Source organism: Garra rufa, chromosome 15, assembly GCF_049309525.1.
Source record: "Garra rufa chromosome 15, GarRuf1.0, whole genome shotgun sequence".
NCBI classification, from domain to species: domain Eukaryota; kingdom Metazoa; phylum Chordata; class Actinopteri; order Cypriniformes; family Cyprinidae; genus Garra; species Garra rufa.
Window position 1 is genome coordinate 19705565 of NC_133375.1, and position 18201 is coordinate 19723765.

Here is an 18201-nt window from a genome sequence, read left to right on the forward strand (position 1 = left end):
TTGTTAACATTAGTTAATGCACTGTGAACTAACTTGAACAAACAATGAACAACTGTATTTTTATTAACTGACCTTATTGTAAAATGTTACCAGTATGTCTATTACTTAATCATTTACTGTACTTGAATATTTTAATTTTCATTAAGACTTTTTTCAAGCATTTTATTTATAGGGACTGTTGATCCTCATAACGTAGGTTTTGTTGACCTTTAATGACCTTATTTTACTGTTTCACCTCTACTTTAAAAATAGCATAGGTAGTAGATTCAAAAAAAGGGGCAGAGGTGAAAGAATCAATAATGTATTTGAGCTTTACTGGCATCTAGTGGCAAGGCCTTTGAATTGCTGTGTAATCGCTGAAAGCTGATAACCAAAGTGTCATATACTGGTCAAGAGATGAACAGATGGAAATTTTAAGTAAGTTGCATTGTGGTTTAAGATCTGGGGTAGTAACCAAAAGGTTACAGGTTCAATCCTCACCAATAATAATAATCTATAAACCATCAACACTGTGCCAATTCAATGGCTGGATAAAACAAAGTCAGCTAAAACTAATAATTATCCTTAATAATTATAATAAGCAATGAGTAAACCTCTGTCATCAGTAAAATGATATCGACTTATTGTGACTCATGATATACAGCTAATAAACGGTCTCTTTTTGCAGAATTAAGAGCAATACAGCTAATGGTGGTCAACATGGCTGAATCTCATTGTTATAAGATCTCAACAGATGTTTGAATTAAAAAAAATATGCTTTAGTGTTTACATACGAGTAGCATGAACTAAGAATGAGCTTACTAAGATTTTAAATCAATATTTTCAAATGTTTTTTTATAATTCCAGTCCTCCTGCTGTGAAAATATTACTGACAGAAATGGCTTGACTGCTTTCAGGGGTCATGTTTGAAAAGATTTCTGAATAGGTTTGTTGATGGGAGATGTTGGCAGCAAAGATTCTAGGGAATGGGGTTGCTTTGCCTAATCAAGCACTAACATGTTCCCGGCTTATGATCGCAAACCTAGACTTGTTTATGTGCGGGAAAAAAATCTGACCTACTGTTCTTTTCTACTGTATTGTCAAAGCAGTACTGGCTGGCTGTTTCTGTCTTTCTTAATTGAGCGTTTGCAGATTCATGTTAACAAGATGTCTAGGTAAGAAAACATGAAAAAACAACCATATATTTAGTTGTCACAAAGCCTAAACAATTATACTAAACAGCAGCGAGCACATAAATAAATGAAGCCTCCTACTTAGGTAAGCTGTCATTGTACCCTATAATGCAAAGATTGATTTAGAGAGACGCCAATGTGCTCTTTTCTTTGTGTTTATAGTTCAGGCCTCCCACAGCTGTTCACATGTCATTATCTGTTATTTCATAAGTGATGTTTTCAGTAGAGGTGGGAAGTATTTCAAAATAATCTTTTATTTACCCTTTCACGTGATATTTAACATTTCTCATTCGTTTTTAGCTACCCATTGTTCACTTTATCTGTATAATTACAGTAACGGGCTTTGTTAAATTGCATGTAATTGTTGGTTATTTTGGGTGTGGTGATTTGTTCAGTCACTGTATCAATGTCGTTTTGGGCAGTTGCAGTTGCACTGTGTCAATAATCAGGCTTTGTGAGTCACATTCAAACCTCCTGTACAACAGCCTTATCACTTTGCATCTGCATTTCCTTGACACATAATAAAAATAGAAATGGGCTTAATATTGTAAACAAAAAATTACGCATTTCGCCGCAGCAGGCAGAAAAGTGATATAATGATTATTGATTATTTTAAAATGGTAAAGGCCATTTGTGAAACATAGATGTTGATTATGTGTTTTTTAAAAGTGAAAGTTTTTAAATATATTATTATAATACATATTTGAAAAACAGTACAATTTTGAAATATTTTTACTGTTTGAAATAGCTATTTTCTATTTGAATATATTTAAAAATGTAATTTATTACTGTGATCAAATCTAAATTATCACCTTCATTACTCCAGACTTTAGTGTCACATGATCCTTCGGAAATCAATTGTTTGTCATTGTTTTTGCTGTTCAAAAAACCTTTTTTATTATTATTATCAATACTTAAAACAGTTGGGTATTTTTTTTTCAGGATTCTTTGATGAATAGAAAGATCCAAAGATCAGCATTTATCTGAAAATATTTAAGAAATGATGGAAGAAATTATAGAAGTTAATACTTTTATTTAGCAAGGATGCTTTAATTTGACCAAAAGCGATGATAAAGACATTTATACTGTTACAAAATATTTCTGTTTCAGATAAATGCTGTTCTTTGGTACTTTTTTATTCATCAAAGACACCTGAAAAAATGATACTCGGCTGTTTTCAACATTATAAAAATAATTCATGTTTTTTGAGCAGCAAATCAGAATATTAGAATGATTTCTGAAGGATTGTGTGACTGAAGTATAATGATTTTTCTTTGAAATCACAGGAAAAATAAATGACAAATTTGAGATATATTAAAATAAAACCAGTTATTTTAAATAGTACAAATATTTCACATTTTTACTGTACTTTTGATCAAATTAATGCAGGCTTGGTGAGCAGAAGAGACTTCTTTGAAAAGCATTAAAATCTTACTGTTCAAAAACTTTTGACTGGTAGTGTATTCCAACATAATAATATATTGTATTTTCATATTTTATTATATTTATATTCAAATATAAACATGTTATAAAAACATATGTGTGCCTAGTTAATATAATATTAATATTTTTAACACCCACATTCAGAAATACATGAAACTATATCGTTTTACCAAACACAATTTGGTAAATGTTTGACCTCTCAGTCTGAGATTTGACACTGAACTGCAAACATGTATCTGGGTGTTTACAGAGAGGTTCTCTAAAACACCACCTGTAAAAATTATAATCATTGGTTTCAAAAAATGATTGTAAACAGTTTACAGTACATTATCATTAGTGCATCGATATCTTTAGAACATCTGTTATTATGCTTGGATTATTACCTATCATGTTTCAAATTTTAAACAGTTTCTCTCTTGAATGTTCTCAAATTTTTATCCTCCCATGACACATTGTATATTGCTTCTTAGTCAGTGTTTAGGGTATGTTATATACAGTGCCTTGCGAAAGTATTCATACCCCTTAATTTTTTTCACGTTTTGTGTTGCAGCCTTATATTAAACTGCTTTAAATAACTTTTTTCCCACATCAATCTACGCTCCAAGCATTATAATGACAAAGCAAAAACAGATTTGTGACAAATTTATTAACATTAAAAAACTGAAATAAGTACATTGCGTAAGTATTCATACCCTTAACGCGTTTATTTAAAGCACCTTTGAAGCCTCAAGTCTTTTTGGTATGAAATGTATATCAGCATTTGGCAATTATCTGCCATTCTTCTCCTCACCTCTTGACCTCTCAAGGTCTGTCAGCTTGGATAGGGGTTGGCAGATATTTTCAGGTTTCTCTAGAAGTGTTTGATTGAGTTCAAACCCAGGCTCTGGCTGGACCACTCAAGAACATTCACAGAGTTGTCTATAAGCCACTCTTGCTGTGTGCTTAGGATCATTGTCCTTTTGGAAGGTGAACCTTCTGCCCAATCTGAGGTTCTGAGGCTATTTTGCTGTCTTGAGCTTTCCTTCTACTCTGACAACTCCTGCAGTCCCTGCCACTGACAACAGCCCCACAGCATGAGGCTGCTACCTCCATACTTTGCTGTTGGGATGGTACTCTGCAGGTGATAAGCAGTGCCTGGTTTCCTCCAAACCTGATGCTTGGAATTAAGTTTCATCAGACCAGAGAATCTTTGTTCTCACAGTCTGAGAGTTCTTTAGGTGCTTTGTTGAAAATTCCAATTGTGTTTTCATGTGTCTTCACTGGGGAGAGGATTGACTTTGGCCATACCGTCATAAAGCCCAGATCAGTGGAGTGTTGCAGTGATGTTTGTCCTTCTGTAGGTTTCTCCTATCTCCACATATAATCATGGAGCTTAACTAGAGTGACCATCAGCTTCTTGGTCACCAGTCTAACCAAGGCCCTTCTCCATCAATTGCTCAGTTTGGCCAGGAGGCCAGCTCTAGGAAGAGTCATGGCTGTTCCAAACTTCTTCCATCATGGATAACATGGGCTACATGATTCTGTGAACCTTCAATGCAGCAGAATGTTTTTGAATTCTTCCCCTGATCTGTGCCTTGAAGCAATCCTGTCTCTGAGCTCTACAGGCAGTTCTTTTGACCTCAGGGCTTGGTTTTTGCTCTGATATGCATTTTCAGCTGTTAGGCCTTTTATTGAGAGGTGTGTGCCTTTCCAAATCATACTCATTCAAATGAATTTGCCACAGGTTAACTTCACTCAAAGTGTAGTAACATCTACAAGCGATATGTATGCTCCTGAGCTAAATTTCGAGTGACCCAGAAGAGGGTCTGAATACTTATGCAATGGAAATATTGTTGTTTTTAACTTTGTCGTTATGGTGTTTGGAGTGTAGATTGATGTTGGATTTTTTTTTAAAGCAGTTTAACATAAGGCTGCAACATAACAAAACATGACAAAAATTAAGGGGTATGAATACTTTTGCAAGGCACTGTGTATAAATAAGAGCTGCACATTTATTTGTAAAGCACAGTGGTTTACATACAGTGGCGCATTTTTGCATTTTTATTCAGTGACCTATATATTTATGCATGAGGAAAAAACCTCTTGGGATTGGTGCAGAGTAGGCTTCAGAGATCTATGTCAACCAGTTCAGCAGCATTCAATGGAGCAGGAAGAAAACAGCTTATTTTAGCGTCTTCCTGCTCTGCGTCAGACTGCTAACCTATTAGTGGGTCGGCTGAGCAGCCTGCAGACACATGTGGGTGAGACGCGCGGCAAAACCAAACTATTTAGTCTGAAGATTCCTTTCCTGTTTTCCTACGCGCCGAGTTTAAATACAGGTTTAAGTGCGCGGTTTGGGGGAAAACAGAGATGCCACTGTGTGCCTAGATGATGAAAATCACTTTTCATTTTAGTGTATGTTCCCAGAGAGAGTTAAAATGAGTAGGTTATCTGTTTTGTAAAACCAGAGGCAAATATTATGTTTGAAAAATGCTTTGTAGCAGTAAGTCGAAAATGTCAAGCCTGATTTCACAAGAATAACCGGCAGGTTAAATGTTAAGCAACATCTGTTAGTCTCTGAATTAAAAGGAAGAGTGATAAACCTGCCATTTCAGACAGATACAACAACAGGCTCATTTGATTTTGGTCTGGCTATGATCCAGAACCTTCTTCTGTATTTCACATGGAGCTGCCTGTGGTCAGGACTGAGGTCAGGGTTTGTGTGGAAACAAAAAAAAATCTCGAAGGGAAAATTCCTCACTCCCCTGTGATTGAACCAACATGAAGTGCAAAGACAACACCATGTTGTTTATAATCCATATTTTTTATTTTTTATTTTTCAGTATTGTTCAAAGGTTTAGAGATTGTTACAAAAAAAAAATACATGTTTTTTTTTAATAAATAGTTTTACTTTTCATCAAATACTGAAAATAAATATTATGTATGTGAATATTTCAACATTGAAAATGATAAGGCATGAGTAGCAAATTAGCATATTAACATCATTAAGAAAAAACTAAATTAAAAATCAAAAAGTAGTGTCTTTATGATAGATTGAGCACTGTTATATTGCTAGAAAACAACTTGCATTTAAACGGTAAATAAGTGCCTTAAGTCACCTCAAATGTTATCAGTAGAAATTATGTCCTCAGGGTCAGCATCATCATATATCTGCACTCAGATATCTATGACGGATCTGTTGTAAGCCTTTAATAACCATAATTTAATTAAGATGCTTCACCCTGACCTGTTTGTACCTTGTCACTTTTAAATTCTTTTTCAAACGAGACAATAACCAATATATTAGGTACTGCAATAAAGATAAATGCCTCTTTAAAAAGCACAGCCAAACATGACGTGTGGGTCACTGACGTGGAAATAATCTTCATGAAATTCTGTGTTGACAGTTCCTCAGTCCAGGCCCCCTTCCGGTCTACCCAAGCAGGGTTCAAAGTTTGATCCAAAAATATCTGCCTCTTTCCTTATTTGAGCTGAGAAGGCATTTTCCAAATCTAATATACCATCTGTCACTTTAAAACTGTAAATAATTACATGAATAAAGATGTCAGCAGTCTAGTGTCCATCATAGCATTTCAGTCCTGGCAAAGTTGCTGACGGTGATAGATGTGTGTCATGGAAAACGGATGTTCATTAGTGACTGATAATGGAAAAAGACATGTTCATTAATGTTGTGAACTAATAACTGATTGGTAATTGTATAAAGATTCATCCTTTTCTGAGTTTAGCAGAGACTAATATTACATAATTATTGTGATATTTTACCAAAATAAGAGGGATCATACAAAATGCATGTTATTTTTTATTTAGTACTGACCTGAATAAGACATTTCAAATAAAATATGTTTTTGTTTAGTGCTAGTTGTTCACGAGTCTCTTATTTATCCTGAACAGTTAAACTGCCTGCTGTTCTTAAGAAAAATCTTTAAGATCCCACAAATTCATTGGTTTTTTAGCATTTTTCTGTATTTGAAATCTTTCCAACAATGACTGTATGACTTTGAGATCCATCTTTTAACACCGAGAACAACTGAGGGACTCTGAGGTGATATGCAACTATTACAGAAGGTTTAAATGCTCACTGATGCTTCAAAAGGAAACGCAGTGCATTAAGAGCCAGGGGGTGAAAACTTTTGAACGAAATGGAAATATATTTAAATATCATATTTTTTTCATTTAGTACTGCCCTTCAGAAACTACAGAAGGTACTTACATGTTTCCCAGTAGACAAAATAAGTTAAATTTACCCTGATCTTCAAATTCAAAATCATACAGTCATTGTTGGAAAAGGGATCAAATACACAAGAATGCTAAAAATCCACAGAATTTGCGGAACCTAAAGGATTTTTCTGAAGAACAGCGAGCGGTTTAATTGTTCAGGATAAACAAGGGACTCTTGAACAACTATCACTAAACAAAAAAACAAAAAAAAATAAATAAAAAACAGCTGTGAATCATTCAGGTAACAACACAGTATTAAGAATCAAGTGTATGTAAACTTTTGAACAGGGTATTTTTATAAATTCAACTATTATTTTCTCTTGTGTACTATACTGTATGGAAACTTTTTTTACGTGAAATATTATATTCAGGTCAGTACTAAATAAAAAATAACGTGCATTTTGTATGATCCGTCTTATTTTGGTAAAAAAAATTGCAGATTATTCAAGGTGTACTTTTGACTTCAACTGTATATGCTTATTCTAAAGTTATTTCCTTTTATACCCTTCTAAATGCTTCTTTTCCTTTAAAAAACTCTTCATCATTTTTTGCAGACTTTGTAACAACGTTGCCTTTTCAGACCTGCTATATTAAGAGGCGTCTGTGAATAAGCTTTTGTAAAACACAAAGTTATGTAATATTTATTTCACAGCCCATTGCTGTAATATTATACACAAGCATATGGTCATGTTTCATAGAGAAAACTAACACAGAAACACATGTGTCTACATAAGGGCACACATGATGAAATTTTAAGTACAATTTGTTATTAGGTGCAAACTTCTGGCTAACCATTAAAAGTCTTTCCCTTTCACAGAAGTCTCATGATCTTTTGGAGGTGTGGTTCTCTTCACTCTCCCCTCCTTCTCTAGTAATTATATATAACAGACCAGACTCAGCTACAGTTAGTTGAGTTGTGGAGTTAAAGGCTAAGAAAGGTTTCAGGGTCATATTTACCTTGTGTGTTTTACACAGGAACTGAGCATTTGTTTATCAATCATTTTTTTGATAGCACAACCGATCAAGAAGACATCCTTCAACGCATTTGGTGAGTACTCTGTTACTTTATCTGTATTACGTTTACATCTGACATTTTGTGTTGGGTTGCAAAATTCAGCACTATTTATTTAACAGTGGATTTTAACTCCAGGGCAAAGTTGATAGGATGTTTGTAAAGTAATAAATCATTAATTTTCATTCATGTCAGCTCACAAGAGCCTGATGAACTGTACAATTTTAGTCTTGAAACTTTACTTAGAAATGTAGGCCATTAACTGTATATATCTAAAATCATTCAGACTTGACATTTAAATAACTGGAAAATTAACAAATTATTATTCTTGTGCATGTAAATGTGGTCAAGAAACATTATGACACCTGTGTAACATTATAAGTCATCTGTGCAAAGATAAAACTAACACCTGTTTTGAATAATAAGTAAGTCATTCTTGCACAAGTGTGAAATTTGTAAAATTTTTTATTCTGAGTCTCTCTAGACCCTCTGATGTCAGAAGGCTCTTATGTAATAGTCTGTGTTTCAAAGTTTCCATCAAAATATCAAAGTATTTTTAGGCACATAATCAAATAGCATGCTTAATGAAGCATTATTAAGCTTCTTTTTTCCAAATGAATATGGCACTTTGTCTTAGAAATTCCTTACTTGACTACTTACACTGGCACACAGTAGAGCTCTTTTCAAATGTTTTTTGGAAAAAATAGCATTATGTTTGTGGTGAGGTAAAAAAGCTTATAAATAATTGAATAAATTAACATCATGAGCACTTTGTTTAGCACCAGACTGTCTTTTTTGGTTAACCACTTTAGCCATGTGACTAAGGGAGAAATACTACATAATAGTAAAATGTTGCCACAAATGTAAATGTTATGATTATCATATTGTGTTTTGCATAATTTTAAAACAGGATAATTACTGTCTGAAATATATTACAATTGTATGGCCTAAAAATGAAAATTGTCATCATTTATTAACCCATAATGTTGTTTCAAACTTGTATGCATTACGTTCTTCAGTGGAACAAAAAAGAAAACATTTTGAAGAATGTTGGTAACCAAACTGTTTTGGTTCCTATTGACTTCTATTGTATTTTTTGCCTGTACTGTGAAAGTCAGTGTTTATAAGTCATGCAAGTTTGGAGCTACATGAGAGTAAATCAGTTTTCATTTTGAGGTTGACTATCCCTTTAAAATGTTGTAAACATTTGTAGATATTGTTTATTTTCTTCTTGTAGTTGTTTACTAGTTTAGGCTATTTCTAAGTCAAGGCGTATAAAAGCAGTGTGGTTTACTTTAATTGTGTGCTTCTGTTTTGTGCTTTTTTTATAGTTAGGTCTTAAAGTCTCTAATCCATCTAAATGTGTCTTTCTTTTCCAGAATGTACCGTCGACCACTACTAAGATCTAGTCCACAATGGATGTCTCTTTCTGCGTAGCTACCAAAAGCCAATGCAAACCCTTCACAGTTATTAGTATATGTAGCTAACAGTTGCTTTTTTACTTCCTACAACTATTATTTTTTATTTGTATAGAGTATAGAGTATTCGATTTTTAATTTATTAAGTATTACATTTATTTATTAAGAAGAAATACCTCAATAATCCAATCCAGTTTGATTCACAGTAGACCAAAAGTGCAGTTACTCTCCAGCAATGGAATCCACTACACTAGCATCCCTAGCAACTGTTACAATGCTAACAGCGGCCTCACAGACAGACATGTCTGGTGTTCTCTGGCTGCTGATACTGGGCTTCATCATCGCTTTCATCCTGGCGTTCTCTGTGGGCGCCAACGATGTGGCCAATTCCTTTGGTACAGCAGTGGGTTCTGGAGTTGTGACCCTGCGCCAGGCCTGCATCCTGGCTACCATCTTTGAGACAGTGGGTGCCATACTTTTGGGGGCCAAAGTCAGTGAGACCATCCGTTCGGGTATCATCGATGTTCACATGTACAATGGCTCAGAGGCTGTGCTGATGGCTGGCTCCATCAGTGCCATGTTTGGTAAGTACATACCCGGATGGCCATTTTCCACAAGTTGGTATGATTCTTTAGGGTCTTTATGAAATGTTTGCAACATACTTTAGTTAAAGTTTTTCAATGGTTGTGTAAAATATCACACTTTTTACTTTTTTTTTAGATATTTTGGTGCATGCCTCTTTAAATGATAATGAGTTACTGCTCACTCCACCCCTCTCTTTCATGTTTTGTGTATTCGGTGGTACGTTACCATCAAAAACAAAACTAATCCACTGCGTCTAATGTCAGGAGAAAATGAAGACTCTTATATTCACTTTTACATCCAAATATAAAACACCTGCATTGCTTACATGACATTGTTATCGCTGACGTATGACGACATACTGCTCAGAAAATCAAAACGGCTTCATAATTGTGGGTCTGAATCCCAAAACCAGTCTTAAGTAGCATGAGTATATTTGTAGCAATAGCCAAAAATACATTGAATGGGTCAAAATTATCGATTTTTCTTTTACACCAAAAATCATTAGGATATTAAGCAAAGATCATGTTCCATGAAGATATTTTGTAAATTTCCTACCGTAAATATATAAAAACTTAATTTTTGATTAGTATTATATATTGCTAAGAACTTCTAATGGCGATTTTCTCAGTGTTTAGATTTTTTTGCACCCTCAGATTTCAGATTTTTAAATAGTTGTATCTCAGCCAAATATTGTTCTATCCTGACAAACCATACATCAATGGAAAAAAATTGACTCTTATGACTAGTTTTGTGGTCCAGGGTCACAACTGAGTCTATTTGAAAAAAAAAATAATAGTTTTAAAAAATGAGTGAATGTATTTTCATTCATTGTAGGGTGGTTGTGTCCACACACTGCTAAGACACATTCAAATGCAAACAAGTTTGACATTATTTCCTCTGTGGACCATAAAATTATATTTTTGCAACCAATGAGAGTTGTTTTAGACCCCATTGACTTTCATAACTCTCTATTCTCCTTTAAATCATCCTTTTACTCAAAGCCAATACATACTTTAACAAATCCACATGTCTATTATAGTCACTGAGGTGAACACGATTCAGCTGAATCCAGTAAATTGCGAGCATGCCACCTAGGTGGAACTTTTATCATGTTGTCGTGACTTGTGTTTCTCACGTCAAAAGCTCACAATATGTTTGGTTTTGTCCTATTACAGGATCTGCTGTTTGGCAACTCGTAGCTTCGTTCTTGAAACTTCCCATCTCTGGAACACACTGCATTGTGGGTGCCACAATCGGCTTTTCCATGGTTGCTAGAGGTCATCAGGGAGTCAAGTGGCTGGAATTGCTCCGCATTGGTATGTGAAACTGAGTATTTTTGAGATTTTGCGTATAAGCGTGCTTAGTGAGATTATATTATTGTTACCTTAAGAATGAGTCAGTGAATGGAAAGAGAATATTTTCCCATGTGACCCCAGAAATAGTAAGCGGAAAGACCACCAGCATGCTTTAACGCAGCTCTCTTAGTTTTATGATATATTTTCACATGACCCAAATGAGATCTATTTATGGAACAGAACATTTTGGACTATACAGACAGGAAACATGGTCACATGCTTAGCCCTGGTGACTTGTTGGGTGTTTGTTGATACTCGGCGTGCAGCCCTGAGAAATTTTGGGTTGTACAATTTTAAGATAAGAGAGAATAACTGTTTAGATGTTACATTAAGCTTATTTGTTTAACCAATTGATTTATGTGTTCCAGTTGCGTCTTGGTTTCTTTCACCTCTTCTCTCAGGCATCATGTCTGCCATTCTCTTCTACTTTGTCCGCAAGTTCATCCTAAATAAGGTAAAGGCAAATCTGAGCTCACATGTACAGTAACATAATGTGCCAGTGTCTGTTTTGGTACGTTTTTAATCTCTTGTTGTTGTCAATAAAGAAAGAACATACGCTTTCTACCATGTGCTAAATGGCAATATTTCCATGTGCTCCAGGAGGATCCAGTGCCAAATGGTTTAAGAGCATTACCAGTTTTCTATGCTGTTACCATGGGAATCAATCTGTTCTCCATCATGTTTACCGGAGCACCAAGTAAGCTTTTTTCTTCTCTAAATAAATTATCACTGCTAAAAAAAAAACATAGAAACCATCAAACCTTAATGGTTTCCACTACAAATGCCATTACAAACAATCAACGTTTAACCATTAAAACCATTAAAACCGTTAAAAATGGTATTCTGTAGTTTGTTTTGGGACATTTTCCATTAGGATTTAGTAGTTTTAACAATAGAAGGCCACCGATTACCAGTAGAAGCCCACAGGGTTCATTACAGTTTCCATTAAAACCAATACGAGTCCTATTATAACTAGTAAAACCATTACAAATTTTGTGATGGTGTCCATTGTTTTTTTAGCCTGGATGTCAGAACATTTTGTTCCCAAATTCTGATCACATATCATGATCACATGTATGCATATAGGACCGTCCCTCATTTCTCATTAATTTATGCACTGTTGATTTACTTTCACATTCACAAACACATACAAAGGCTGGCGGGTCAAAAACAGTGCACTATATTGCTAATGAATACATCCATTTGAAAATGTGTGGCTGCTGTCTGTACAGTTTGTTGATGTAATAATACAATTATGAAATATAATTTTGGCCCAACTCCAACAATCTGTACCCATAAGCAAACTTCAGGCGGATCATGATGTACTGAAGATAAAAAAGCCGCTGTGAACCAACAGTGTGTACTAATCAGCGGACCACAGGGCCGCCCTCTTCCTGGTTATCTGCTGAGCCACTCACATGACTATGTTCGATACCGTTAGTGGATCTGTTCTTTCAAAGGAACTGAAAATTAGCTATAAGTTGTAATGATAAAAAAACTTTCATTGGATAGCCTCCAACCTTATTTTAAACAGAAAATTGTATAACCGTTTGCTTATCTCACTGCAGTGTTTTGTCAACACATTGCCTTACAACAGACTTAATTCTAGTAATGTAAGACTTTTCAGTATGAAAATGTAAAATATCCCTGCTGAAAAAAACAATAGAAACCATTAGAAATTGTAATGGTTTTTACTACAAATACCATTACACACATTACAAACCATCAACTTTTAACCATCAAAAACATTAAAAATGGTTTTCTGTAGTGTGTTTTGAGACATACTCGGTTAGGATTAAGTGGTTTTAACAAGCCACCAATAGAAGGCGATCAATTACCAGTCGAAACCCACAGGGCCCATTACAGTTTCCATTAAAACTAATACAAGTCCCATTATAACCAGTAAAACAATTACAAATTTTGTGATGTGTCTATTGTTTTTTTTAGCAGAAATTTAGCACTAAAACATGTTAGCACTAAAATGTGCAATGTTAAGTTTTAGATGTTCATCTCTTTCTTTTCTATATTCTACAGTGTTGGGATTCGACAGGATACCATGGTGGGGTACTCTGCTGATCTCACTGGGCTGTGCCCTGCTTACTGCAATGGTGGTCTGGTTCATTGTCTGTCCACAGTTAAAGAAGAAGATAAAAAGTAAATATTTATAAACACTTCTAAACACATTCAACATAAATCAGCATATTAGAATGAACCATTAAAAATTATACTGATCCCAAACTTTTGAGCAGCAGTGTACCTTTTTACTAAAGTATTCATTTTAAAAATTTAAAAGTGTTTTTTGCAATGTAAATGAAACTTACATTATCAGTGCATACGTTTCAAAAGTTTGGGGTCGGTACAATTTGTTTTTTTAAAGAATTAATATTTTTATTGAGTTAAATTGATCAAAAGATGTTTATGTTACAAAAGATTTATTTTTCAAATAAAAACTGTTCTTTTGAACTTTCTATTTATTAAAGAATCCCGAAAACACCATGCTTTCTTCAAAACAATTAAAGCAACATTGAAAATGAAAAGAATTGTTTCTTGGACACCAAATTAGCTCATGCCCATGGCGCAATGAAGCAATAAAATATCTTTGCAAATGTTTCTAATAAACTGCTCCATTGACTTGCATGCATTTACTGTAATTATTTCCACCATTTCAGATCAGAATATTGCTGACACTAGTGGGACACAGTTAATTGAGAAGAAGCCACCCTCAAATGGACCAGTGGACCATCCTGCCCCACCTCGAAGCTACTCTCCTGTCCCACAAACACCCCCTCCTGACAGCAACAAAGTGGCCTTTGACATTGGAGGTTCAGCGGAAACTGACCTGGACAACAAAGATTTTGACACCAAAGATTTAGACTGCACTCATGGTTAGCTTCTTGAAATGAAATGACTGTACTTCCAAAATGGGTTTTGATGAACTGATTAAGCTTTAAAGGAGGCATATTATGCACCTTTTTACAATATGCAAGTCTCAGGTGTCCCCAGAATGTGTCTGTAAAGTTTCAGCTCAAAATAGACTACAAATCATTTATTATATCATTTTGAAAATGCCCATTTTGATTGCAAGCAGAAACATGCTGTTTTTGTGCATGGCTCTTCAAATGCAAATGAGCTTCTGCTCCCCGTCTACTTTTCCAGAATAGGACTGTGCCTTTACAGCTTGCACCTCAATTTTATTATCGTGTCTATCATGCTGAAATCATGCGTTTTAAACCATATTAGTTTAAACTTATGTTATACATTTTTTTGAGCACACACATCCGATGCACATGCACAGAAAGCGGCTGTCACACGGCATGTGAGTACTACAGTAAACTCTTTCATGTCTTATTGCGCTTAAAAACACACAAGTTTATGTAAAAAAAATAAACACACGAGTTACAAAAACAGTTGGTTCTGTCTGTGAAGGTAAACAGCTGTGAAAGAAATTGCATGTTCATGTTAGATCTGTGTGGCAGCAGTGTAATATACAGTAAATAAAAGCCGTCACTTGCAAAAACAAAATGATGGCGCCCTGGGTGGAAACGTGCAGATTAAGTGCCGGTAATAGTACAATAAGATCCCCTTACCCAATTATAGCACTTAATCACAGAAAAAGACAGATTTTGATGATATGTCACCTTTAAAATTTCTCTTTTGTTTATTTCTTGTAGCTTTAAATGGCAATGCTGGAATTGCTGTCCCAGATTTGAGTGGAGGCCAGTTTCACACCATACACAAAGATTCTGGAATCTACAAGGATCTACTGCACAAACTTCACCTGGCCAAGGTGGGCGAATGCATGGGAGAGGCTGGAGAAAAACCCATCCGCCGCAACAACAGTTATACTTCTTATACCATGGCCATCTACGGAATACACGGATCAATGAAGGATGGGGAGGGAAGCCGGACTGGACTGGATGGGGAGAAAAGGCGCTCTCGGTATGACAGCTATAACAGTTACTGTACTGCGATGGCTGATGGAGAAGTCGCTGCAGGAGATGAAGCTATGGCAGTGGAGATGGGGGATGAGACCGTCATAGAAGACCCTCTGGAAGAGGAAATAGATGAGCTGGAGATCGACAAGCCAGAGGTGTCCACACTCTTTCAGTTTCTGCAGATTCTAACCGCCTGCTTTGGATCGTTTGCACATGGTGGAAATGACGTCAGGTATGAGAGACATAACACATTTTACTTTTTTAACATTTTGTCCAAAAGCCGTCACAGCATTAAAATATAGAGTAAATTATAATATAGAGGAAAATGGATATTCATTTTGAGATTTGCTAAAGATTACATTTAACAGCATCAATACATTTTTGAATGTAAAAATAGACTACACTACCAGTCAAACGTCTCTTATGCTCACCAAGCTTGCATTTATTTGATCCAAAGCACAGCAAAAGCAGTAAAAATGTGAAATAATTTTTTACTATTTAAAATTACTGTTTTCTATTTGAAGATATTTAAAAATGTAATTTATTTCTGTGATCAAACCTACATTTTCAGCATCATTACTCCAGTCTTCAGTGTCACATGATCCCTCAGAAATCATTTTAATATGCTGATTTATGGCTGAAAAAAACGTTTTTTTGTTATTATTGTCAATATTTAACACAGTTAAGTCGTTTTTAGGATTCTTTGATGACTAGACAGATCTAAAGATAAGCATTTATCTGAAATAAAAAGCTTTTGTAACATTATACACCATACCATTCAAAAGCTTGGAGTCAGTATTTTTTTTTGCAAGAAATTATTGAAATCAATTCTTTTATTCAGCAAGGATGCTTTAAATTGTTAAAAAATGATGATAAATACATTTATAATGTTACAAAAGATTTCTATTTCAGATAAATGCTGTTCTTCTGAACTTTCTATTCATCAAAGAAACCTGAAAAAATGTACTCAGCTGTTTTCAACATAATTATAATAAATGTTTTTGAGCAGCAAATCAGAATATTAAAATGATTTCTGATGGATCATGTGACTGGAGTAATGAAGCTGAAAATTCAGCTTTGAAATCACAGGAATAAATTATTTTTTGAATATATTCAAATAGAAAACAGTTATTTTAAATTTGACTGTTTTTGCTGTACTTTGGATCAAAAAAATGCAGGCTTGGTGAGCAGAAGAGATATCTTTAAAAAACATAAAAAATATTTTGACTGATAGTGTAAACACTGAATGTATTGAATGTTTTAATTAATCAAAAGTCACCTTTAAGACATTTATAATATTACAAACGATTTATATTTAAAATATTTGCTTTAAAATAATCAGCTTTGCATCACAGGAATAAACTACATTAAAACACGTATTTTAAATTGTAATAATATTTGACAATATATATGACTGTTTTTACTGTATATTTGTCAAATAAATGGTGAGAATAAGAGACTTCAAAAACATACAAAAAACCTTACCAACCCTCAAAGTTTACACAGTAGCGTTTATCCTGCATTTCTGGCCTTTTTTTCCACATTGCTTTATAATGACGACAGTGTTAATCTCTAACTGATAACATTACCCATTATTCCTCTTTTGCAGTAATGCGATTGGCCCTCTCGTTGCTCTCTGGCTGATTTATGATACCGCTTCTGTAGCACCCAGTGCTCCTACACCAATTTGGTTGCTCCTGTATGGAGGAGTGGGTATCTGTACAGGTCTCTGGATTTGGGGTCGGCGGGTCATACAAACCATGGGCAAAGACCTGACTCCCATCACTCCCTCCAGGTAAAAAGCTGCTAACACCCAGAGTTTCGTACCTCCTTTGAGGACAAACTGATAAGAGTGATTATTTGTGGGATCAGACTTTATAGTTCAGTTTTATCACTACGGTTCTCATGAGGCTTAAGGGCCCAGTTCCCACTTTCTTATCTCTGATGACTTTACAGTGTAAACAAACAGTTTTAACAACACTCCTTGTCTCACGGAAATTCCCTCAAGCAGCAAAGCAGCAAAGAAGATTTGTCATGTCTTTAGTATTATGACATTGAACAATGCCGCAGTGCTTTATTCATTCAAACAGTCCTTTGCTGTGTTTAAAGGTGCTTATAGAGCTTATTATAATCATCATGTCTGTCTCGCAGCGGATTTAGCATTGAGCTCGCCTCTGCTATAACCGTGGTTGTCGCTTCCAACATCGGACTCCCAGTCAGCACCACTCATTGCAAGGTGGGTTACATACTGACGTACTGGTAGATTAAATCCTTACAGTTATAATTTGTAATAACAGAACATCTAATTCTATTACCTTCTTTGTTTGTGTGTTTATGAACAGGTCGGATCAGTGGTGTCAGTTGGCTGGCTCCGCTCCAGGAAGGCCGTTGATTGGCGTTTGTTCCGGAATATCTTTATCGCTTGGTTTGTGACCGTGCCAATTTCTGGTCTGATCAGTGCTGCTATAATGGCACTCTTCTATTTTGTTATATTGCCTCTGACCTAATGTTTTATGGTAAACCATTTACTCCTTGTAAATACCCAAGGGGCCTCAACTATGGAAGCCCTCTTCTTCCTGTCCCATCATATGTACTGTACATAGCAAATCAAAAACTGTGTATGTTTGCACATCACACTTTTACTCTGTGATTTTTGTACGTTTAAGGTGCTTAATAGAGTTAGGACATAATTTTGTAGCCGTTAAATGTGTGAGATATGTAGTATAACGATGTTTATTTAGTTTTCTTGGGGCCTTAAATATTTTTGTAAAGAAAAATATTGTTAGACCAGACTAAATGTTTGTTTCAACTTCAAAATTTATACTCTGAGCTGTATGGCAGTGTTTTATTTATACAAAAAAAAAAAAAAAGATGTATACTTGCATGATATTTGAAATAAATCATGTTTCTGCTTACATTTGCATGTTTATTTCCACCTGTAAATAAACCACAGTTTTTACAAACATTATAAATTGTGCTTTTTTTTTTTATCTAAAACTGTAAGAGACCTTTTTCATTTTTCAGTGTAGTATTGAAATTCAAAGAGTAATCCATGATTAATAA

At 34.8% G+C, this 18201-nt stretch overlaps 1 protein-coding gene across 1 annotated transcript; it reads left to right on the top strand.

Moving 5' to 3' along the window:
* The first annotated feature begins 7036 nt into the window (after nucleotides 1-7036).
* slc20a1a (solute carrier family 20 member 1a) lies at nucleotides 7037-18110 on the top strand. The gene is made up of 11 exons (XM_073818914.1): nucleotides 7037-7881; nucleotides 9225-9847; nucleotides 11024-11164; nucleotides 11572-11657; nucleotides 11804-11900; nucleotides 13238-13357; nucleotides 13873-14088; nucleotides 14875-15370; nucleotides 16748-16933; nucleotides 17290-17374; nucleotides 17481-18110. The coding sequence occupies exons 2-11, from the start codon at nucleotides 9499-9501 to the stop codon at nucleotides 17643-17645; spliced, it is 1941 nt and encodes a 646-aa protein (XP_073675015.1). The 5' UTR covers nucleotides 7037-7881; nucleotides 9225-9498; the 3' UTR covers nucleotides 17646-18110.
* Nucleotides 18111-18201: the final 91 nt, after the last annotated feature.